This window comes from Canis lupus, chromosome 5 (assembly GCF_048164855.1).
Source record: "Canis lupus baileyi chromosome 5, mCanLup2.hap1, whole genome shotgun sequence".
Lineage (NCBI taxonomy): Eukaryota > Metazoa > Chordata > Mammalia > Carnivora > Canidae > Canis > Canis lupus.
In genome coordinates, this window is record NC_132842.1 from 59,434,998 (window position 1) to 59,459,424 (window position 24,427).

Sequence of the window (24,427 nt, forward strand, 5' to 3'; positions counted from 1 at the left end):
AGATCACAGGGACAAGCCCAGGGACAGCTCCCTGCTGCTGGCTGGTCACCCACAGCCCTCTTGAGATCTCGTGAAGGCCACGACTGAGAGGATCTAGTGCCCCTGGCCACGCTCATCACATGGACCCACCCAGCAACACGCTATCCTGTCTGTACGTGGGAAACTTGGGCTCTTCAGAGGCTTGAGCACCATAGCCAGCAGGGCTGGGCTGGCCCCTTAAGGGAACTGGCTAGGGGTGGGTACCACCCTCTTCCCGGTGCTACAAGACTGCCCTCCCCAACCCCATGGGGGTTGTGCTGGCCTCCACCTGGTCTGGCCTCGGCCTCAGCAGGGAATGTGCACAGGGGCTCAGTGGGGCCCTCTCTCCAACTAGGGCTGCCACAGGAGCAGAAGGGGTCAGCGCTGGGGGATCCTCCTGGGAGGAGGGCCACTGCCCTTCCAGCCCTGTCCCAGGAGGCCTCCTGGAGGCGTTGGGGAGGGTGGTGGGCTCAGTGGTGGCCAAGCCTGTGAGGCTTGGGGTCCTGGCACCTGGAAGCATACAGCTGTCGGCTGGCCCCTGAGGCATCCGCAGGACAGCTGGGAGCGTGGCTGAGATGGAGGGGATGGGCTGGTGGGGCCCACCCCTCTCCTGTCTCCCTTAGCCTTGGAAGAGGGGGGTGCCTCCGCTCCTCCCCCAGCGTGCTCTGCACTGGCCCCTTCCGGCAGGCCGGGCACTCTGCTGCCCCCAGCTGGCCACACTGCCTCTTGGCTCAGAGGGGCCAAGACAGGCCAGTCCTGGGCCTGAGCGAGCTGAGCTGCGTGGCCAGAGAATTCCCCTCCAGGCAAAGAAACCAGGGAATAGTTACAAATTTAATAAAATTGACCTTATAAATTACACCAGCAGCCCCAGGGCGCTCTTTGCTGCCCCAGGAAGCGGGAGTTGGCAAAGCTGGGCAGCCGCTGCTGGGGAGAAGTTGTCTGAGAGCTCGGGGGCTGTGCAGGTGGCTGGTGGGCCAGCGCTGCCGCCTCCAGGGTGGCCACAGGGCTGCAGCGGGGGCTGGGCAGAGGCTCCTGGGCCCAGGAGCGCACAGGGGACAGGATTAGGGGCTGAGGCCAGGCCGAAAGCTCCTCAGTCCAAACTGGCCATGAGTAGGTGCAGCTCTCGGAAGGCGCTGCCATGACGGCCACTCAAACTTGACTTGCTCTTGACGAGGCCACTGATGCTCTTGAGCTGCTTGTAGCAGAGCCGGCACTTGTGTAGCCTGTGGGCAGAGAAGTAGTGCACGAAGGGCTAGGCCCTTTCCTGCTGAACTACTCCCGCCCTCCTCTGGGAGGCTGGCCGAGGCCCAGGGTACAGGACCCACCCAGGCCAGGCCACGGACAAGCCCAGGCACAACCTCCTCTGTGGGCTATTCCAGCAGAGCCATCAGCAAGCAGGCTGGGCCCCCAGACCTGTGTACCCCAACATTCACACCCCACCTGGCCCCTCACCTCTCCTCCCGGCTGATGTCTACACCCACAGAGGGGGGTGCTGCTAAGATGTCAGTGATCAGGGGCAGAAACCGCTGCAGGATCAGCTTCAGGGAGGTGCAGCCGGTCTGGACATAGCTTCAGAGGCAGATGGACAGAGCCACAGAGAGAAAGATGGAGAGCAGGGTACACAAAGACAGAGGGGGTAGGCAGGGGGCCAGGGGCAGCACAGGCCTGTGTGCACCATGGCTTCCCACCTGCAGGGGACAGCACTGCTACACACCCACCTCCCAGGGGCACTGGCCTTGGGGGGTCCTTCCCATTGTCCCTCCCCGTCCCTGTGGTAAGGCAGGTATGGCTTCCCTACATGTACCTCTCATACTTGCTCTGCAGAAGTTTCTCGATCTGCGGCAAGACCGTGGTGCACAGATCCAGCTTCCACAGGGAGCTGAGGAGAGGACCAGGGACAGGTACCCTCAGCACCTGGCTCCACTCACTCGACCCGCTCCGCCCACCACGCCTACTTACGCTTTCTGGTTGACAATGTTAAGGAGGTCCACGACCACGGACAGGTCATTGATGGCCACAGCTGAGTCCACTGACGTCTATGCAAACAGAGCACCTGTCAGAGGGGCCTGGAGCCCCTGCCCGGGGAGTGGCGTCATGATGGGCTTTGTTGTGGGGTGTTAACAAGACTGTAGCTAAAATGATGGGTGAGGCCAGGTCCGTAAAGAAGCGCTCAATAAATGATGACGATGATGGCATGAAATCAGCCAGAGTGGTGACAGGGGCCCCTCTGCCCTTGTGCAGCCGCTGTCTGGGGTCAGCCCAAAGCCTGGGGGAAAAGTGCTTGCCTTGATGTCACCCGTGGTCCACACAGCCCGCACGGTGTCCAGGTTCTTGTGGCGGCTGGTAAGTACCACACACATGGTGTCATGGCCTTTGCGGATCTGTGACATGGCGTCCTCGTCGACCAGCTCCACCTGCTGGGGGATCTTCACGGCCTGCGTAGGACGAGTGCCCAGGTGCCAACGGTGACGTTCTGTCCTTGCCCCACAGGCTTCCACCCTGCCCCGGGGCTGGGCCCCCACTCACGGGCAGGAAGTCAGACGCCTTTAGCCCGATGGGCTCATTCCGGGTAGCTGGGATGATGGCAGGCTCAGCCTTGGGCGCAGGAGTGGAAGTGACAGCCGGGGGCCGGAGCAGGACCTCGAGCTGTTGGGGCTGGAGCTCAGTGGGTGGCCAGCCTGAGGCCCCCTCTCCGCCCACCCTGGCACGGAGGGCCCCTCTCCCAGCCCTACCATGCCCTCTCCACCCAGACATACATTTGGCACCGGGAACTGCGAGTCCGTGGCTGGGCTGGGCTTTGCCACCTCCTTGGCTGTGGCCATGTCTGGAGGCAAAAGGGAAAGATCTTTGGGTCGGGTCAGGCCAGAGGGACTGGCTGGGGAAGAAGGCGGGGCTTATGGTGGGCCTCTGGGCTGCATCTGTTAACTGGGGGGATGAAGCAGGAGCCAATGGGGCAACTGGGGAAGGAGACAGCAGCAGTGTGTATGTGGGGGGAGAGGTGGGGAGACTCCTGGGGAGGCTTGAGGGTGGGGGCTAGATGTTCCCTCCCTTTCTCCACCCACTCACCCACAAATCTGGCAGAAAGCAGGTGTCAAGCACTGCCTGCAGATGGGAGCCAGGGAGCTCCCAGGAGTGGCCTGGCCCCTCACTGGGAATGGAGTGTGTGTGCTGGGGTGGGCTGGCAGTGAGTGCATGGTGAGCAGGAAGCACAGGAAACCCCACGTGCAGGGGGAATGAGAAGATGGCCCATTGAAGAGGAAGCCAGGTGAAGGGGAGGGCTGGTCTGTGGGACAAGGGTGCCCCACCCCGGCTTCTTCTCCAATCAGAAAGCAGATCATGTTTTCTCCCAGCAGCAAAACCCAAATCCCCAGCTAGGGCCTGGCTTCCTGCTCCCAGACCCCAGGGAGCCCTGCCCCTCTGCCTCCACCCCCTCCCCACCTGTGGCTCTCCCCAGCTCCTCCCTCTCCTACAGGCCCTCAGCAGCTCTCTCTCACCAGCCCCGCCCTTGCCTCCACGGTGCTGTCCCATCTACAGACAGTCCCATCTACAGTCCCATCTGGCTGCCTCCTGCCCTCCTCACTAGGGTGCAGGCTCCTGAGGACAGCACCTGCCTGCCTTGCTCATGCACCAGAATCTAGGGTGGAGCCCAGCGCACAGTAGGTGCTTTTAGGTGAGCATAGGAAAAAGATCTGGTGGGAGAGAGGCTGGAGCTGGTGCCCCCAGGAGGCCAGGCTCTGTACTCACCGTCCTCAGGGGGTGCTGGGAAGGGCTCACTTCTTCGGGGTGGTGTCCGACCTGCAGAGGCAAAGAGGGCTGGGGACTCTCCCGTTGGCCAGCCCGGGGTCCTGCCTGAGCCTTAAGGGCCAGGCTGGCCTGGGACACGGGGGACGGGAGGTGGCTCTCTGGTACACACACAGCTGCAGACTCGTGACCCTGTTCCCGGTCCCAGGAACCCTCAGGTCTGCCCCCTCCCATCTACTTGCCCCCATGGGGCCTGCCTTTGCTCAGGGCGGGCTGCCAGGCCTCTTCTGGGGCCTTGAGGACCTGGGAACGGAGCCGGGGCCCAGGTGTGAGCTGGGAACCCAGCGTCGGAAACAGAGCGACATTGACACTGTCCCCGACAGTGACACTGTCACTGACATTGACACCGTCTGTCTCTATGCACAGATGGGACGTTCGGCTAGGTGGGTGGGGGGGCGGGGGGCAGGCCTCACTGATGCTGTTCTTGGGCTGGAAGATCTCGTTGTACTCCTCGGTGTTCTGGATCTCGGCCCGAGACTCCCGCTCGTCCCGGTCGTCCTCGCTGCTGGGGCTTCGGCGCTCACTCTCTGAATTCTGTTTCACCCTGTGGGGCAGGGCCAAGGCAACGGGAGGCCAGCCCAGTGAGCTGCAGCTGGGCTCCCCCAAAACCTCCCCAGTGCCAGCCTGCCTCCCGAGCCCTCTGGGCCCTGAGCACCCCACCTCTGAGGCTTGTTGCAGGCTGTGCTGGGCCGTTCATAGATGCGCCGAAGAGGGGCACTGGGGTGGGCTGGCTGCTGTGCCAGGGGCCGGCTGTCCTGCACAGGGTCCTGGGCCACCGTGCCTGTCCTGGTGACCCGTGTCAGGTCCACCACATAAGAGGAGACGTTGCTCTGGGAGAAGGCCACGCCTATCTGCAGGAAGTGGCGGAGCTGGGGTGTGGGTGCGCAGGACCCCAGCAGGGCTCAGGGAGAAGCAGGGGCCTGAGGGGAGGCAGTGAGCAGCCAGGGGAAGGGCAGGTGGCAGCTCTCTCACCAGCTGGTCGTTGCAGACAGCCAGGTCAGCCACCTTGCCCCAGCTGACTAGGACGACGTCAAAGCAGCGCTCAGGCTCCCAGCCGTAGACGCGCAGTGAGTCCTGGCAGCCACTGTATAGGCAACAGCCATCGGGGTTGAAGAGGACGCTCCTGGGTAGGCGAGAGTGGGGGGTGGGTCTCAAGAAATCCGGGAAGGCTGTAGGGAGCCCCGGAAAGAGGGAGCAGGAGCGGTGATGGGAACGGCTCACCCCTGCCCCATACCTACATCCAACCACCTTGGGAGGAGGGCTCAGACCCACCACCCAGCTGCCTGCATACCTGACAGGCCCTGGTTCTCCTTCGATGCAGCTCACCACCTGGAACTTCTCCAGATCCCAGAACCGGATGGTCCTGCAAAGGCAGCCAGGCTATATTGGGTAGCCGGTGTCCCCATCCAACCCCCATGCAGGCCCACAGCCCAGGAAGCCCGTTTCTCTGCAAACAGCTGTCCCCCTGGGTTGTGGCCACTAAGAGCAATGCCTGGGATTGCGTGGCAGGTGGAGGGATTTGGCAGGTGGGAGGTTAGCATGGACTTTGGATCTGGATATGCCATGACAACCCAGGACACTGGGGCCGGGGAACCAGGGTTGGGGGAGAGATGGGATCAGGGCCTCATCCTGGCTTGGCCGGAAGTCAGGTCAGTCTACAGAGCATCATCAGGCATAGGACACCTCAGGGCAGAGACAGACTGGGACAGACACACACAGAGGACACAGGTGTGAGATGGCAGTCATGGGTGACAAGCCTTGTTCCCCCTCCTTTTCCTCACCTGTCAGAGCTGCCAGAAGCCAGGAGGTACTCATTGGGGTGAAACTCCACCACATTGACAGGCCCTGTGTGGCCAGGGAACTCGGACATCATCTTGCCAGCAGTCAGATCCCAGAGCTGGGACGGGGCGGGCTGGAGGTCAGGACCAGGCCTGGGATCTCGGCTGCCCACTCTCCCTCTACTCCCACCCCTGCTCTTTATCTGCAAGCTGCCTTCCCATCTGATAGGCCTGGGATATGTGAGCCTGATCAGGAAGGAGGTGCAGATCCAGGCTGAGTGTACTCAGCAGGCCCCAGTCCCCAGCCCCAGGCCCTGGTCAGGCCAGGAGTTACCTTCACTGTGTGGTCGTCTGCAGCCGATGCCAACCACTTCCCATCAGGGCTGAACCGGAGGCATCGCACAGCTTGGCTGTGTCCCTGAGAAGACGACAGGGTGCTGGGCTCACTGGAGGGGCCTGGGCCCGATGGGCTGCCCGCCTCCCCACCCTGCTCCACCGGGCCCTTGACCAGCAGGTGAGGCGGAGCCAGACAGCTGTGTGCAGGAGAGGTCGGGGGGACACCTCCACCAGCAGTCACGACTCCGCGGGAAATCCAGATTTCTTGGTCATACAGTTTGGGGAACAACGTATCTTATGCCTCTTTTTTGGAGAGTTAGGTGTCCTGCCTTAATGTCAAGGGTCTAAAAACCAACCAAATTATTCAACTCAGTGCTTCCAAACACCTGTGAACAAGAACCCTCTTCACCTCCCACACCACCAGAGCGTGGAGTGCAGTTTGGTAAACATGGTTCTGGGAGGATTTGTGGAAAGTGGGGGATCCCCCTGCCCCCCATAGCACTCTTGCTCTGCTCTAGATCCTCGTATCTCACTTGGACTCTTATTTCTCACATTCTCCCCTATGGGGGAAAGCATCCCTTTCCAGCTCCTGCCAAGGTCTGGGTACCGCCCCATGCTCCAACGCTGCTCACAGCATGACCCACCAAGGGTGCCTTCCTTACCCGGTATCGGAAGACACAGCCTTTCCTCCTGATGTCCCAGAGCTGTGGGGGAGGAGCAGAGGAGCCGTCAGGCCAGGTCACAGCCAAGGTGGGCTCAGGCTGCAGAGGCCTCACCAAGCTCTGTCCGGGAGTCCAGGTCAGAGGGTGGTACGTGGACACGAGCAAAGAGGGGTTCTGGGCACCCCCAGGTCATTACTCCCCCAAATGACAGGGATCCGGAAACTACTCACAAAAGCTGGGCATTCTGAGTGGAAATGTCTGGCGAACGTTTCCACATCCCCTCCCTTGGAGGCTGGAGATTCCGCCAGAGAGAGGGAGGACCCTCCCACGGTGTCCAGAGGCCACCTCCACAGGCCAGACACACAGCCCGGAGCCCCCGGGCGGCCCAGCGGGGAGACATGGGGCAGGGCCGAGCCTCACCTTGATGTTTGTGTCCTGTGAACCCGAGGCTACAAACTCGCCATATGGGTGGAAGTCCAGGCTGCAGATGTTGGCTTTGTGGCCCATAAGCGTGCGAAGAACTAGCAAGGAAGAGAGGAGACAGGGGTGTGAGGGGCAAGCCAGACGCCTGGCCGAGGAGGGAACGCTGTGTTCACTCGTGCGTGTGCTTCCAAGCAACTGCACAGAAAACCACAACAGCAAATTGAGCAGAGCCCTACCACCCCAACTACTGACCTTCCTCTTTTTCTCCCGAGAGAGGACAGCCATTTCTGTCAGTACCCAAGCCCCCTGTAGCTTGCGCTCTCACAAGGGCACTGCCCCCAAGCCAGCAGGGCTGGAAAGCTACTGCACTCCGTTTGTGGACAGACACACAGCACATGTTCTGCCGACATCCTCAGAGCTGAGACAGGAGGGATGTGGGAGAGGTCCGTGCTGGGGGACAAGCTGCTTGGTTGAAAAGAGAAACCCAGGAAGGCTTTTTGGAGGAGGTGGTAGTTGAGTGGGCCGTCAGTGGGTGAAGGGTGAGGGAGGATATTAGGCATAAGGAAATGGCAGGCAAAGGCCCCAAGGAGGGCAAATGGAGGCCACGCCTGGAGTCGCCGTGGTGCTCACAGCAGCACCTTCTTCTCCCCTCCATCCAAGGGATCTTGAGGATGGCTGTGAGGATGGAAGGTGCTGTGCAAACCAAGAGAACACACAGGGGACATGATTGGGCCCAGTCACCTCCTGCTGCCCTGGGAAACCTCAGCTCCCATCCTTCAAAGTTTTGCTTGCAGCTCTGTGGCCAGGCCCAGCCCAGTCCAGCCTGGCCCAGGCAAAGCCTGTGTTTCTATCTTGGAGTATTCCCTGGTACCACTCAAATTTGCCTCTTCTCTCTGGCCTCAATTCACTTTTTAAAACATTTACAATTCCGCTGTCTGAACGAACCTGATCGTCCCACATGTGCAGGGGCCAAGGGGTGTGGGAATCCAGCCATCCTTAGGTTTGAGCCAAGGTGAAACAGTTGCCTTGTGAGGTAATGAGCTCCCCATTAGAGGAGGTGTTCAAGCAGACTCCAAATGTAATGCTTTTGGGACGAGAGAGCTGAGCTCCAAGCCCTGAGTGACTTAAACTCTATTGGATGATTGTCTCTATCTCCAAGGTTCAGGTCCAGGGCTCTGGAGCCAGACAGAACTGGGAGCAGTGTTGGTTCTGCTCTTTGCTTGCTATGTGACCCTGGGCAACCCCCTACCCTCTCTGAGCCTCATAATGGGCCACAATCAGAGTTAAGAAAACGGACATCAAGTGCTTAGCACGGATGTGCACACAGGAAGTGCTCAGTGAACACCAGCTACAGTGATTCCTGCTCTAACTCCTTTCTGTCCTGAGAAAGAAAGGTTCACCTTAGTGAACCTTCTCTCCTCTGGTCTCAGAGCACATGTCCTGGTTCTCTGTCTTCTGGCACCAGTGGTGACCATTACCCAGTGCCATGGCCATCTGAGTGCCTCCGTCGTCCCCAGGATGTCTGCTGAGCGCTTCCGGTGTGCCGAGAACAGCCTGAATGACTTCAGCACATTCGCTCCCCCACCCCCAAACACCACCAGGAGGTGGGCGACAGCCTGAGGCTCAGAGGATGAAGCAGCTTGCCTCAGGCCGATAGGCAGGCACAGAGCCAGAATTCAAAGCGGGCATCGGAGTCTCAGAGTCTCGGAGTTTCAAGAAGCATGCTTTACCATGTGACCCTTTACCTGAGTCAAGGGAGCTCCTCTGTCTGGGCTCCGAAGACAGAGCCAGACACACCTAAGGGTAGGATCAAATCAGCTGCTCTGGCCATTACCCGCCTCGAGACAAAGTGCCTACCTCTGCCCACGGCCCACCACATCCACCCCTCCGACCTGGTGCCACTCCGCAGCAGGCCCTGTCCACTGCCGAGCTGGGACTGAGCCACCATTACATCCTTCACAGAGTGAGACAGGCGCCAACCACACCAGGACCTCAGCAGCTCCTCCCCACTCTCTGGGGCCGGCATACGCCCTCGGGGCCCAGGCACTGCTTTGCGGGCCAAGTCGGGGCCCAGAGGGCGCAGACGCAGGCTGGTTCCTGCCCCAGCCCACCGGGCTTCCCCGATCCTGCCCTGCCCCGATGGGACATGGCAGGCTCCACCCCTGTGTGGACCAGACTCATGAAACACAGGCTGCCTCCCCGTGGCATGGCGGGGCCGACCCACCCCTACCCTCTGGCTGTGTGGTGGAAAGCAGGCAGGACCACATTCTTCCGGCGTGACTTCTGCCCCTGCTCCTCTGTCCCAGGAGTGCTCTTGGAAGCCTCCTGCTGTGGGACTCAGTCAGAGGATCCGGGGTGGCAGGCATCCTGGGTCTGCCGTCTGCCCTGCATGGGGACCTCCAAGCCCTCCCAGCTGAGTAGCTGTTCAACCTCTGCCTGAGTCGGGATGGGCTGCCTCTCAGGGCAATGCACGTGACCATCAGGTGGCCCTTTCAGAAGTCCCTCCGCAAGGGGTGCCGATCTGCCTGTCACCCTCACTCACACTGTGGTGTGGGTGGCGGCCTGAGGTCTCAGCTCTTCCCACCAAGGCTGCAGAGGGCAGGTTTCTGATCCATCACCGAACCCCAAAATGGGAGAGGGAACAGCACTGGGATGAGAGTCTGGATGCCAGGATTTGAGTCCCAGGCTCTGCCACCCCTGCCACGGGGTCTTTATCAAGCTTGGGGACCCACCTTGGGCCCCAGTTTGGCTGTGTGTCAAATAAGGGGGACCTGCCGATCCAGGTCTGCATCAGAGTCATCTGGAAAGCCAGATTTGGGGCCTCCACCAGTACTAAGTCAGGCTCTCTGCTTGTAATGAGCTCCCGGTGGAGCAGCCGACCCTGAGAGTCTAGGACCCAGGAACTCTAGAGGTCTTTGGTTCTCATTCTGCGCCCACCTCAAGGAACTCCTCACATTTCTCTTATGTATGAAGGAGCCCTGGCTGGGAAAGCATGGCACCCTTGGCTTCTCTCTTCTGTCCCTTGCTCCTCAGTGAATGGTGAATGGCTGGTGCTGTCCACTGGGCTTCAGATGCAGGCAAGGACTTCCCAGGAAGCCAGCTGCCTTCTGCCGGAGCCGGCTTTCTCAGCTGGAGCCCAGCCAGCTGGGCGGCGTGCTCCTCCCTGGCCCCTTGAGTCCAGCAACAGCCAAACACAGCGTGCCCCGGCTCTGGCACGTGGCCAGGTAGCAGGAACACGTGCTGAGATGCTAAGCCTGTGGCCCGGTTTGTTATCTCACAGGCTCTGTCTCACACATGCAGCCCATCACCAGGTGGGCGAGGATCATCCGAGAAGCCCAGGGGCAACATCTCTCTTGGGGACCACCTACGCAAGAAGAGCCCCGTCCTTGAGCAGAGAGAACCCAGCCACTGGGCCTGTGCGGCTGATGGCTGCTGTCCTGCTACAGAGGTAGAACACAAGCGCAGGAGAGGCCCAGAGACCTCTGAGTCTCAAACAGGCAAAGGGGCTCTTTTCCGGAAAAAGCAGCGGGGGGGCCTCCTGCCTGGCATGCTGGAAGGTCCAGGCTAGATGCTGGCAAAAAGCAGTGAGCAAAGAGGTTTACTAGGACCTCTCAGTGCTGCTCTGCATAGTGTTCCGAAAAAAACGTTGAATTAGCTGTCAACATTTAGAAATGGTGGTGGGGGTGGGGGGTGGATTCCACTGAAATTTCCAGATTCTCAGCTTCTCTTGAAAAATTTGTATGGCTGGCAACACTGGGCCCACACTGCAATGTGGCTGTACCCAGAGAGGCTGAGAGGTAGCGTCCCCTTTTCAGGAAGGTGAGGCTCCCCACGTGGCCCAGAACCAAAGACGCAAGTTTACTTGCCAAAAGAACCCAGCAAGGATCTAGCATACGACCAAGAACCATCACTACAAAACCCCAGGACTCCAGGACAAAGGGCCTACAAGCTTGCAGAGAGACAGGAGAGGCAGGTCCCAGGAGGTGACAGCAGGGACCTCCTGATGGCTGCCAAAGAGGAGCCTAACTTGCAACACAGCTGCACCCACAAACTTCTGAGGGAAAACGATTTCTGATCTAGACTTCTACAAACTCTAAAAAATAGATTTAAAAAAAAAAAGGATGAGGGTAGAATAGAGTCATTTCCAGCCACGGATAGCCTCTAAAACTGTGCCTGTCACGCATGCTTTACGCATGCTTTCTCAGCCAGCTATGAAAGAACAAGCTCTGGCAAAAAAGAGACAGAAGACTGAGAGAGATGATAATGCGGACTCTGGCACAGCAGAGAGACGGGGAGAGTTCCCCGAAGACAAGGCGGCCCCAAGGTGACCACCAGGTTGCAGGCCCCAGGTACTCCCCCACCATGGGGACCCAGGGGACCGAGGCTCTGATGAGAAGAGACGCCTCCTTCATGGGATGGCTTTGAGAGTAGCTCAAGGAGGAGGCTTACTCTTCTGGCAGAGAATTTGGGGATGAATTAGTAACAAAAATGTATAACACATACAGGTGAGAAAAGGACAATTATTAACTCCAGAATGATAATATTCTGTGGCTGTGAATAATATCTCTGTGGTCCTGGTACTACAAACCCTGACTCTTTACATGGTGAAATTAGGAGAACAGTGGGGCAATGCTGGAAGTGACCGCGGGGGAGGGGGGACAGCTTTAGGAGAGCTCACTTCTTTTTAAGATTTTATTTTTGTAAGTAATCTCTACATCCAACATGAGGTTCAAACGGACAACCTCAAGGTCAAGAGACACGTGCTCCACCAGCTGAGCCAGCCAGGCATCCTTAAGAGAGCTAACTTGTCTTGTACGAGAGGGAGGCAGCAAGAGACGTACACAAGAGACAGGAATTGACATAATACCATGTCACTTAGAAAAGCAGAGGTAGCAAGACACCGGGTAGAAGAACAGAAGGCCGAGGCCTCTGCAGAATGGGAAGGAGTAGGGTGAAGGCTTCTCCTTTCCATTGCAGTTATTTGTAGAATAGAATGTAGTTATTCCATTTGACTTTTTAAACTAAAATAACTTCTACAAAGATGAAAACTGAATGAAACAAAGTTCAAGGAGACAGAGGATCTGGCTGCCCTAGCCCCCATTCCCGTGGGCGATGGTTACTGAGGCTAAGAGGCGGCCGCTCCACGTCAGGGCACACACCCTAGTTCTCCCCACAGGCCTCCTAGCTTGTTTACATGTTCCACGTGGCCCCTGGTGGCACCTGCTGTTCTTTCAGGTTCTGAATCTACACCCACCCACCCATCCATAGTGGACCATCTGGAAATTTCCTGCTGCCTCCCGGGTGTCGGCATGCAGAGACAGCAGTATATGTCACTGCTGCCAGACTCCTGGGAGTCTCCAGGAGGGAAGTACCCAATGCAGTCAGGACAGGCTTCCTGGAGGAAGCAGCTCAATAGCAGAGCCTGAGACAACACAACCACAGGTGTACATGTGGGGAGGGCGAGCACAGATGCCTACTTTTGGCAGCTTCTAGGTCCCAGACGCGGATGGAGCCTGACTGGGAGCCGGCCACGATGAGCTCCTCTGGGGTGTTGAGGCGGACACTCTCCACTGGGGATGTGTGACCCGTCAGGCTCTGTGGAGAGAGGGTGGCAGCTTCAGTGCATTGTGTGGAGAACCCCTCAGCTGCTGCCCCAAATTCTGGCTCCCTGGGAAGAGTATCAGCAAGAGGCTCAAGCAGGGAGGCTACACTCCACGGAGCCACACCTGGGCTTTCCTGCAGACAGGCTGGGCAGCTGCTTCTCTTGGCCTTAGCTTGCAGGACTAGAAGTGGGCCAGACCCCATTTTTGTTCCAACACCTTCCCACTGTCCACTGTGCCCCTGATATGGGCATCATTTGCCAAAACGGCCCTGGGCCCCTTGCGGGGAGCAGCTGACCCTCTAGCCTTGAGTCCAAACCACCACCAACATATGCTCTGCTTCCATCTCCACTCTGCCTGGCCAAGTCCCTCGGTGGGGAACCCTGACAGCACTGAGGCCTAGCTCGTCAATGGCACACAGCTCACCCCTCCTGGTGATGAGCCAGAATCCCTGGGGACTGCCCCAGTGGGGGACCCTGCCATGTTTCTGGGCGGGGAACTGTGGAACCCAGACAGAGCCTGGCAGTGACCTTACTGGGAAAAAACTCTCACCCAACTCAGTGTAGGCCAGAGCTGGAGCAGGGCTGAGGCGGGTTCTGGCCCAGCCCCTTGGAGGGGTGGGAGGTGCTGGCATTTCCAGCTTTCTGGAGAGAAGGGCAGAATCTGAAGTCCATGGCATCTGTCACTCCCCGCACAGCACTGGTCACCCCAAAGCACAGTGGTGACTCCATCATTGTTTGCTAAGACAATGTTTCTGTGGGGCAGTGAAGGGGGGATGGGAAGAGAAACTGCTCCTCAGCACAAATGTCAAAAGGCCAGACGGTCACAAGCAGCTTGTGGGACTCCCAGCCATCACTGGCAGGAGTAGAAATGGGTATAAACTCCACGGAAGGCAACTGGGCAAAATCTGTCCACATTTAGAAATGCACCTCCCCTGCACATCTGCAACTCCATCCCTGGGAGCCGACCCTGCAGGTGTTCAAACACATGGCAAACAAAGTAGACCCAAGGTCATTCGCTGCAGTGAATCTTTTTTCACAAAAGACCCAAAGCCACATAAAGGCCCAACAGAGAAATGGTCAGCTAAGCTGTGGTCACCCATGCTATATTTGGCTATAAAAATGGCTATAAAGGGGGATCCCTGGGTGGCTCAGTGGTTTGGCGCCTACCTTTGGCCCAGGGCGTGATCCTGGAGACCCGGGATCGAGTCCCATGTCAGGCTCCCTGCATGGAGCCTGCTTCTCTCTCTCCCTGTGTCTCTGCGCCCCCCCACCCCCGCCACCTCTCTCTCTCATGAATGAATAAATAAAATCTTTAAAAAAAAATGGCTATAAAATGAACAAGGCGACCATCTGAATATGTAAGATTAAACTCCATGACACTTGTAAGTGGAAAAAGGTAGAGAATGATGTACATAGGATACTGTTTGTGTAAAAAAAAAAAAAAAAAATGGAGGGGGAAGGGAACAGACATACATATTTGCTCACAAATGCAAAAGATCATTCTGGAAAGACACAGGGTCATCAGGAGCTGTGGGCGTCAGGTGAGGAAAGATGGCTTTTCACTGCTTCCTCCATGTCCTTTGGGTACTACAACGACATGAGCTCACACAGGCTTAGAAACACAGGTGAACAGGTCAAGGTGGCCTGTGTGCAGGGGAGCTAGCATGTGCCTAAATCCGAGGGTGAGCACGAGCTTGGTGGCTTTGCAGCACTCAAGAGGCCTGGTACACAGGCTGACTTCAGTATAGAAGGGGGAAGAGAGCAGGGGGTCCCTTCAGGCCCATTTTGGCCAGTGTTTGTTTGTTGGTGTGTTTCCAATCTGTATATGTTACTTTGGCATTTTGGGGGTGGGGGTGAGGGTGGGACATACCAGGACCCTGAAAACAAAGTGAAATAAAGCAAAGCAACTATAATTCTATTCTTCACCTGGGGCCCTGGATCAGAAGAATGTTAATACCCTATGCTGGCAAGGTCACGAGGGAGGAGAGGGCAGGTTCTGGTGCTACTGGAGAGGATGTAAATTGATTTCTAAAGGGCAATCTGGCAATATGTTTTGAAAGCTTTTTAAAAAGTGCACACCCTTAGATAGTGCAACCATCACAGATCTGCTCAAAGATTGGGGTCGATGAAGACATTTACCTCTGTGGCTGAGCAGAGCCAAAACTCTGGAAATGACTTCTCTGCTGGGAACAGGGCATGGCTAAGCCAATTCTAGCTCATGCCTACAGGGATACCATGAAGTTGTCAAAAACCACGGTGTTAGGAGGATATCTGTTGACACCGGAAAATGCCCGCACATGATAAAGATTGCTATCTTTGAAACCCAGGCTACAGAAGAATAAGACAGTGTTCCAAAAATATGTTGTTCTATATTTACGTGGTCCCCACGTGTGCATGTGTGCATGTGTGTGCACATGTGTATATGTGTACAGGTGTGTGGAAGCATATGAATTTCTATCAGCACCTAGAAGGATGTGGACCAAAATACCAACTGCAACAGTCTCTGGATGATGGAAACAGATATAATTCATTTTTGTATTTTTCCTTCCTTTATGTTTTCCTGTTTTGGAAGACAGTTTTTGGCAAGGAATTTGTTGTGTGACCAGGAGAAAAATGCTGTTAAAGAAACAGCTCTTTAATCAGCTTCAACCAGTGCTCTCAAATCCTTTCTGTGCAACCAGACAGGGAATGATTCAAAGTAACCTCCAAGTACAGCTGACAGGTGGGTGGATGGGCCAGTGGGCAAGCCTCAATCTCCAGCCCATGGGCTTATTTTAGCTTTCTTGCATAGGCTCCCTGGAATTCTGTCCACCACCAGGGGACTCACCCATTCCTGAGGGCCAGCCACTGTCCCAGTCATCCTGGGGGCACTGATGCTGTGCTGTGTTCCCCTAGCTTCTGGCTGGGTGCCCCAGGCTCCTCAACCCCTGACCCCACCCTTCCCACAGTCTCCTCCCTGGACCTTTGTCCTGTTTCCCACCATTCAGCGAGGCTCACCATGATGCAGTTGGGTTTGTTGATGGACCACAGGTTGACACGGCAGTCATCTCCACCAGTAGCCAGCAGCCTCCCAGAGGCTTTGCCCAGCACCAGCGAGGACACATTGCTGGCGTGGGCGACAATCTCCTCTACACAAGGAAGGACAGAAGGAGAAGGCAGTCAGAGGGCTAAATGTGGTCATGTGGAGGAGGGCCAGACCCTGCCCAGTACAGCCCCTGGTCCTGGTACCCAAAGTCCAGGTGGAAAGGTCCACCCACTTCAGCTCCCTTTGGTGCCAGACACCCCGACACAACCCCAGGAGCCTGGCTGCTTGGGCAGGCCTTGCACCCAGGCAGGAATGAAACGACTATTTCCCAACTTCAAGTATTCATGTCCCCCCTTCAGGCCTCAAGGTTTGCTCCTCTTTCTGCACATGAACTGGTAATATTATTATGCTCACTCTGCTCAATTTAAAAAATTGACTTGCCCCTTTTGTATTTAGCTCTGTCTGAATAAAGATAATTAAGTAATAAAATCCATAAAGTTATAAGATTGATATATCTATTATACTTTTCCTAGACTACAAAACAAAAAAAACAAAACCAATTATTAAAATGAAAAACACTGACCCAAGCAACCATCTAAGCATCTGCTGCTGCTGCTTGCTATGCACATAAACCCACTCTGGGGAACATGCTTTGAGAACCAGTCAGGTCAACTCTAGACAAGCTGTCTCCAAGTGAGCTCCCCCAGGCCTTCAGCCCACAGTGTCAGAATCACAGACCAGGTTCTGGTCTGAGCTCTGCTTGCTGAAGGCTGTGTGGCCTTAGACCAGTCACTCACCCTCCCTGAGGGCTGGGTTCCTCATCTGGTAAACGGGGATAATAACAGTGCCTGCCTGGTTTACTGAGCTGCCAGGAGCCACTGACAACAGGCTAGAAGCTGTGCTCTGTGGTTCTTCATCTGGCTAAGGCATGGACGGTGGACACTGGGGCCCCTGGCAGGGACAGGAGGATGGGAGGCCAGAGGGCGCCGGCTGAGGGGCCTGGGTGGGAGTGAGGGCTGGTCACAGTGGGCAGCCGTGAGGGCCCTGGCCTGGACTGCTGGGGGGAACCGCGGGGCAGCAGACACCAACCAGAGGGGCTCGTCAGTGCTCCAAAGGGAACAGACATGAGGACCCAGAGGCAGCCCAGGCCTTTAAGCCAGGCCCTCAGTGAGATTCTAGGAATGAGGAGGAGAAAAGACAGGTCTCTTCACACCAGCAAAGGGAAGACCCCAGTGTGCCGACACCTGGAGACAACTGGGAGGCTGGCTTAGGTGACACTGAGAAGGGCCTGCAGTCATTCCGTAGAGAGCCTCCACCCTGCCTGGGGGTCTCCATGGCAAAGGCTTCAAACCTCAGGGTGGTCTGGAAATGGGGCCCAGAAAGGCTGTCTGTCAGGCAGCATGGCTCAGAGGGGCCATCAAAACTTCCCGGGGCCCAGACCCCAGGCTCCATCTCACAGATGATGCCCCACCTCAGGGCCTCGCCCAGCCCCAGCAGAAGGTGAGAGTCTCCTGCAGGCCCAAACATCAGTGGGGGCCTCGGAGACCCCATCACTGAACCCAAGGGAGCTGAGCCCCTCCCTAGTCCTCATCTCAACTATGGAGTCTTCTGTCCTCTGGACACTGTAGGGACAGATACCTGGGGTGCTCTGGGACTCTAGCCGTAGACTCTTGTCTGTTCAACAGCTTCTGTTGGGCCCTAGTGACTGGCCAACTCTGAGAGAGGGCAAACCACCTTCTGCCTGAGCTCTCTGTTCCCAAGCCTTGGGCCCTCTCCCCTTCTCTGAAGGCACTCCCTAACGTGCACTGCCCTCCACTTGTGCCCTACCTATAAGGCCTGAGTGTCTGCCCTGGCTCTCAGTTTTCCCTGGGAAAGTTCTGGCTGGGCCCTACTTCACCAGGCCTCCTTGAGCATATTACTACCCCTCTCTGGGCCTCAGGACTACTGCCCCTGGAGACAGCCTTTAATGCATAATATAAATGTTTCCTGGGTGCTTGCTCTAGGCCCAACATTGGGGAGCCAGTGGGGAAGGACAGTGAGAAGGTTCCTGTGTTCATGCTACAGCCTGATCAGATGGGTCCTGGGACAGGGCATCCAGCTGAAGACCCACAGACATTGGGGTGAGAAGGATTTAGAGGTTGGGCCCTTCTAGTGGGTCTCAGATCACTACCCTCTAAGCAGCCTGCCTGAGGTCTCCAGCCTGACTGAAGCTCCTGGAGGGGTGAGGGACCAGAGGAAGAGGGAGGTACATCTTGGGCCCTAGGAAGCCTTGGCAGGGGTACTGTCCCCAGTGCTCCCCCTCTGGCCTAAAAGACAGCATCCACCAGTGGCCTAGGCCTGGGTACCGAATTTGGGTGCAAACAAATAAAATCCCTCACAGCATCTCTTGGCAGGCTAGGCTGATGGCTGCAGGCCTGCACCAGCTTCCCAAGCTCAATTGGCATAACCTGGGCCCCACGTCCCAGCCATAGCTGGGGATTCGGCCACAGGTGCTGAGGATTTGCACCATTAATGAAAGGTGAAGAGAACAGGCCTGAATGACACAAGCTGGCCTAGCACCTTCTGATCCTTGCTGGACTCAAGCCACAAGGAACCAGGGGTCATTTGGCTTTGGGCTCTTCAGATAGCTTATACTCACAGGGACTGCTATGCACATGAACTTGTCAGTAAAGCCCAACATACCTGATCATATTACCACTTTGTTTGAACACTCTGATGGCTTGACCTTGCCTTTAAGATAAAGCCAAGGCCTCAGAAGGGCTGGGGTCCTGTGGACATATGCCCCTCAAGACCCCAAAAGCCTCATGTGGCACATTCTCTCCACTGCTGTGTGGCAGCTCATGGGCTCCTTTGAGCCCTTCCACCTTGCTGAGCTTCCTGCCCCAGGGCCTTTGTATGTGCTGTTTAGCACTCCCCTACCCCACCTGCCAGCATCTAGTTAACTGAGTCAAACCACATGTCCCAGCTTGGAATCAGACAAGGAGAAATGGAGGGGTGCGGTTATCTGATTTCTGCCTCTTGCAGTCCCTAGGCTCTGAGCCCCATTGCATAGGGACCTCCCTGACTATCTCCCCAGTGCCTGGTTCTATGCTCAGGCAAGACCAGTTATTGAAGGAATACATAACCTCAGTAAATACAAAGCCACTCTGTCCAAAGTGTACCCTCTTTGGGAGCCCATACAGGGTTCTCTCAGAACCCTAGGGCTAAAAAACAGTTTGAAACTATCCAAAGCTCTCATTTTAGATGTGAAAACACTGATGTCCAGCAAAAGATTTTGCCCAGATTCTCACAGTTAAAAAGTGGAGGGGCCTTGCCCAGTGTTTGAAAACAGCTTAGGGACAGCACATAGCAGAAGGTGACCAGTTTGGGCACAACAAATCTATGTTAACCAGTTACCATAGATGTGGTAAGGCAGTTCCCAAAATAAGATATTGAGGACCCTGGGATCCTCAAGATCCTTTCTGGGGGGTCTAAGAGAACAAAACTATTTTCATAGTAACACCAAGATGGTATTCGACTTTTACACACTTCTTTGCTCAAAAGCATAAAGGAGTTTTTTTTTTGGGAAGATACAAAACACGTGATGACACCATCACTAATGGCAGTTGACTGTGGCATTTGATTTGATTGTGTTTTAAAACATCTGATTGTTAATCTCTAACATGTAAATATTGACAACTCCCATGAACAAAAACTTTTTGGGGTCCTCGACAATTTTTAAAACTATAAAGAGGTCCTGAGATCAAAAAGTTTAGAGTTGCTGGTGGAGAATAACGTGAGGGTGGGTGGTGCTGGTGTTCAGTGACATTCCAGAGCCCTGCCAACATCCCTTGGCCTACCCCTCTCCTGCCCCCCAAATGCCCCCATCTCCTGAGGGAAGCCTGACTCCTGAGATGTCTGCAAATGCCGAGAACACCTCTCAGCATCTCTCTCCCCTAGTCCCACGCGTCAGCCTAACTGTACTAAGTGCTTCTTCATGTTCACCACCCTGCTTGGGTCTCACAGCAGCTGTAAAATGAGGGTGTGATTATCTCATTGTATAGACAGGAAATTCACCTCAGAGAGGTTAGGTCACCTATCCAGCGTTACCCAGCTAAGAAGTGCCAAAGTCACGATTTGCATCCTGGTCTATCTTATTCCAAGGCTGGGAGTCTCCCTCTGTGATAAGTACAGGGGACAAATCTTGGGGTCCAGGCCACCCAGCAACAAGCAGCTAACAGGATAAATGGGGTGAGGGGTGGGGGGGAGAAAGAAAGAAAGAAAATCACTTACGTAACTTCCAGGCTGTCTTGGTGACTACAGGAGTGGCCATCCTTCAGTTGGCTGGCACCTGAAGCTCCACGCACTAAATAGACTGCTCTTCTCCTGGGGTGGGGGTGGATCCCCCCCAGATCCGCCAATCAAGTTGGCAGGGAGTTCTCACACATCCAGGCAGAGGGAATGCCTCGTCTCTCAGCCCTGGACAGCCTCGTGGTGTTAGGTCACAGCAGCCACAGCAGCAGTCTGTGTGTGCCCGTCAGGATCCCGGATTATGGAATGTCAGGCTCGAGCCATGTCAGTTCAACCCTGGGCTGGAACACAAACAGAAGCGATGGCTTATTTGAAAACACTTGGTGGGAGTTCAGGAAGCTCTAGGCTTACAGAATGACAGCCACAGCTCTCGGGATCACCAAGACTGCTTCATAAAGAGACACCCACCATAGCCACCAGAGCAAGGAGCTGCACTGCAAATGGGGTGTGAGAATCTGGAGGGGGCACCTCAGACAGGGTGACTCGGAACACAGGGAGAGAAAGGCCCTCCCAGAGGCCAGGATGATGGGATGGGAGGCGGCTCTGTTCCAGGCGGCTGGCTGCCCCAAGTGCAGCGGCCGCCGCCGCAGTGGGGCGGGGAAGACCACATGTCTGCAGTTGAGATAGATTTCTGGGAGTCACTGTTTCGTCTGACGCTATGGGAAGGAGGTGGAGCCAGGGGCCCAGGAGAGGCACTCCACTCCAGAGACAGGCATTTAAGTCTTCTCTGGGGAGAATGTCAAAGGGGGCCCTGAGGGTCCTATCCCTCCGTTTCTCGTGGCAGGGGAGCTATTCGTGGCCCCTGCAATCCCAAGGCCAGTACTGGAACTAGGTCTCCGGTCTGGGCATAGGTCGGTCGGCCTCCTCGACCACAAGGCCGCTTCTTGAGGCCGGCTACCCCCTTCTTCCACGCCTCTTTCCCACGATCCCTCCCTCTCCTCTCCTTCCTCTCGCTCCTGGCTTCCCCAGTTCTACCTCTCTAGTCCTCCGTTCCTTCCCCTTCTCCCAGCCTCCGACGTCCCCCATTCGTGCACATCCTGTGTCCCGGGCCCCTTATCTTGACCCCTGCCTCGCCAGACCCCGTGAATTCCCCTTCCCTTTCTGCTATCAGTACAGCCCATTCATTCACTCTCCTTCCAGGGTCCCTGTTGGTCACTCAGCCCTCTGCGGACCCTCGGCTCCGCTTCCGGCCTACCCGGTCTCCCCCTCCGGCCCCCAGGCCCGTCCCCCGCCCCCGGCCCCGAGGCTGCGGCTGGCCCCTCGGCCTCGCCCGATCCTCCCGCTCCTCTCCGCTCGCGGGGCCCGGCTCCAACTTCCCCCCGCCCGGAGCCCTCTCCGCACAGCCCGGCTCGGCCCCGCCTGGCTCGGCCCAGTCCTAGGCCCGGAGCCCCCCGCCCCTCCTCGCCCCTGGCCCACTCCACCTGCAGCTAAGGCTCCGGAGGCCGAGGCTCCGCTCCCGGCGCGACCCCCACTTGCCTCCATCCCCCGCCCTGATTGGCCGCTGCTTGACAACCGACCCTCACAACAAAACCTCCGGCTCAGAGCCCCGCCCCCCTCACCTCCCGCACCAATCAGCCGCCGCGAGCGCTCCGCCTCCCGCCAGGCCTGGCCAATCGAAGCAGGCGCTCCTGCCGCTCTTCCTGAGTACCCGCCCCTACTCCTGAATTGGACTAATCCCGAGGAAGGAGCACTCGAGAGCCGCCCCTCAGCTTCTAATGAAGCGGCGAAGCCTGTCTTTTCCTTGGTCCCGCCTCCGCCTCAGGTTTTCCCATTCCTCTCCTTTTCCTTCTCTCCCTCTTAGTTCGCGTTTGAAACTATTACGAGACAGCCCTCCGATGTCGGCTGCGCCAATCGCTTCAGCGACCGTCCCAATCTGACCAATAAGCGCCCGCCTTATTGGAAAAAAAAAAACCAGTTCCCAGGTAGCCAATGGGAAGGGGCCGTCGGGAGCCGCGTGAAGCCGCGGACCTTCCATCTTGGAGTGGGGCGAGGCGGGGCGAGGGCTTCGCGCTCCGCCGCAGTTCTGCTTCTTCCGCGTGGTCGGGACTTTGCCCCTCTTCTTTGGCTCCGACGGGAGACCCGCGGGGCGACGGAGCCTGATCGCGGGCCCGAGCTGCCTCCAACTAGAGCTCCGAAGAAGGCCGGCTGCGGTGGACGCTCGGGTGGGGCCGTGACAGCCCGAGCCCGGGCCCTCGCGTGGGGGCGCCGGACCCTCCCGGGGCCCGAAGACCCCGCCCGGCCGTTCCTGGTCGTCCGCCAGCGCTGACTTCGTGCGGCTCAAGGCAGCTCCGTCTCTTGTAACGCCCCCGGCACCCCCAAGTGGGACGGAGACCTGTTCCCGTAGACGGAGAGGAAACGAGGCCCAGGTGGAGGCGCTTGTCACGGCCGCACGACCCAGGAGAGGGGTGTTGGCCTCGACTCCTTGCCTGGGTTTCTGCGCCTGCGCCGGAGAGGGGTGCGCCCCTCGTGATGCGCTTTTCGGGAGTGGGTCGGGGCGAGAGAGGTCCGTGGGAGCTACCGAAAGACCACTGGCTCGGTATAAAGTCCGATCAAACTGTGTTTCCCCTCAACTTTTTATTATTGTGAAAAGCCCCTTAGAGGAAAAATTGTAAAGAATTCTACGACCATGTATATAATAGTTTAATAGTACAACCCAGCACTTGTTAATGCTGCTCCTTATTTGCTTTGCCCATGTAGGTATTTCCTCTGAGCAGTTTGGAAGTTGTAAACATCAAGACGTTTTACCCCCAAACGACACAAAATACTGAGCACGTACCTCTAAGAATGAGGCCCTTGTCCCACACAGCCGTCGTATCCCCGCACCAAAGAAACAGAATTCTCTGACATCCAGATTTCCCGGATCATCCTCAAAAGTTATGTAAAGCTTTCTTTTTTCCCCTAAGAGACAAACAAGATTCACAACACTTGGCTCTTTTAAGCTCATTCTATTTCAATTCCCTATTATTATTATTTTTTTTTAATGGCATTGATCTTTTTGAAGAGATTGATCAGGTCTTTTACCTTGTAGGCTGCCCTATATTAGGATTTCGCCTCACTGTTCCCTGCTAGTGTCGCTTACCTTGTTTCTTTCCCTCTGAATTTTTTGTTAAATGGAAGTTAAAACTTGACTGGGTTCAGGATCAGCATTTTAAAACCCTTTGCATTGAAGTATAATACACGTACCCCAAAGGGCTACTGTACTGTAAGTGTAAAAGTGAGTTTTCACAAACTGAACATGCTCATGTCTAGAAGAATGTTCCCAGCATCCCAGAAGCCCCCATGGTGCTCCCTTACACCCCAAGAGTGATGCCTGTTTTGATACCATCGATTAGTTTGCCTGATTTTTTTTCCATATAAATGGAATCCTGTAACATGTACTTTTTTATATCTGGAATCTTCTGATACTGTATATGAAGAATCTTCTGTGTTATTTCCTATGGTTATAGTTCATTTGTGTTCACCGAGCCTAAGTAGAATTTCATAACCTGTCACTGATATTTTAGGCTAGATCATTCATTCTTTATTGCAGAGAGCTGTCCTGTGCATTGTGGGATGTTTAGCAGCATACCAGATGCCAGTAGCACTCTCATGCTAGTTATGACAACCAAAAATGTCTCAAGACCACAATTTATGTCTCTACTCTACTCCTGATGGGCATTTCGGTCGTTTACAGCTCGGTACTAATATTAATACTGATGCCATGAACATTCTGGTACATGCTTTTTAGTGGACACAATGTGCATCTTGGTTGAGTTGTTCATCGTTCTTGTTCATTGGATGGATGGATGAGTAGATGAATGGGGGTGGTGGGGGTGGAGCAGAACCTAGGAGCAGAATTGTTGAGCTAAAGTTTAGTTTGCCTAGATACCACCAGTTTTCCGAAGTGGTTGTACAGGTTGACCCTTCCACTGGGAAAGCTATTTGAGAGGCCCAGTTGCTTCTCATCCTCCCGACTCCTACTCATTTTATGCATACTAGTAGGTGGCATTTCATATCCCTGATGACTGAAGAATTTATCACTTTCATGTGTTTTGGGTCAGTTTAAAAACTAACATTGAGGGATGCTTGGGTGGCTCAGCGATTGAGCATCTGCCTTCAGCTCAGGCCATGATCCTGGGATCCGGGATCGAGTCCTGCATCAGGCTCCTCACAGGGAACCTGCTTCTCCCTCTGCGCCCCGCCCCCTCTGTCTCTCATGAATAAATAAATAAAATCTTAAAAAAAAAAAAAAACAACTAACACTGAGTGCTTTCTATGTGCCATGTCTGGTCCTCTGCTTTACAAGTCTTAAGACAACAACAATGCCCTCCCATGTCACAGATAGCTCAATAGTGGCTGGTAGGAAGCAGAGCTGGGATGCTGTCCTTTGCAGTCTGATGGGGGAACCCCCGAGTTCTGGAGCTTGCACCTTGGCTTTGCCACTCCTGTCAGCTGGACCACTGTAGCCAGGTTGAGATCTTCCCAGTTGTTTGAAGGTGTCTGTGGGACCATC

At 56.0% G+C, this 24,427-nt stretch overlaps 1 protein-coding gene and 1 long non-coding RNA gene across 7 annotated transcripts; one reads left to right on the forward strand and one right to left on the reverse strand.

Annotated features, from left to right (window-relative positions):
• Positions 1-836: 836 nt before the first annotated feature.
• KATNB1 (katanin regulatory subunit B1) lies at positions 837-21,518 on the reverse strand. Of its 6 annotated transcripts, none has more exons than XM_072826953.1 (20): positions 21,495-21,518; positions 19,918-20,216; positions 15,618-15,748; positions 12,496-12,613; positions 7,016-7,116; positions 6,596-6,637; positions 5,932-6,015; positions 5,601-5,731; positions 5,111-5,182; positions 4,792-4,942; positions 4,480-4,670; positions 4,233-4,363; positions 3,763-3,813; positions 2,775-2,842; positions 2,545-2,664; positions 2,304-2,453; positions 1,978-2,054; positions 1,823-1,897; positions 1,471-1,587; positions 837-1,241 (listed from the first exon to the last, which is right to left on the reverse strand). In XM_072826953.1, the coding sequence occupies exons 2-20, from the start codon at positions 19,955-19,957 to the stop codon at positions 1,109-1,111; spliced, it is 1,983 nt and encodes a 660-aa protein (XP_072683054.1). In that variant the 5' UTR covers positions 19,958-20,216; positions 21,495-21,518; the 3' UTR covers positions 837-1,108. The 6 variants fall into 6 exon arrangements, with proteins under 6 accessions (XP_072683054.1, XP_072683053.1, XP_072683056.1 ...); XM_072826952.1 differs by lacking the exon at positions 21,495-21,518 and adding an exon at positions 21,412-21,494; XM_072826955.1 differs by lacking the exon at positions 21,495-21,518 and adding an exon at positions 21,357-21,492 and having other exon boundaries at positions 5,601-5,716.
• On the forward strand, positions 21,461-24,167 carry LOC140633831 (uncharacterized). Its single transcript, XR_012031422.1, has 2 exons — positions 21,461-22,471; positions 22,633-24,167. It is a non-coding gene; the product is annotated as an uncharacterized lncRNA (long non-coding RNA).
• Positions 24,168-24,427: the final 260 nt, after the last annotated feature.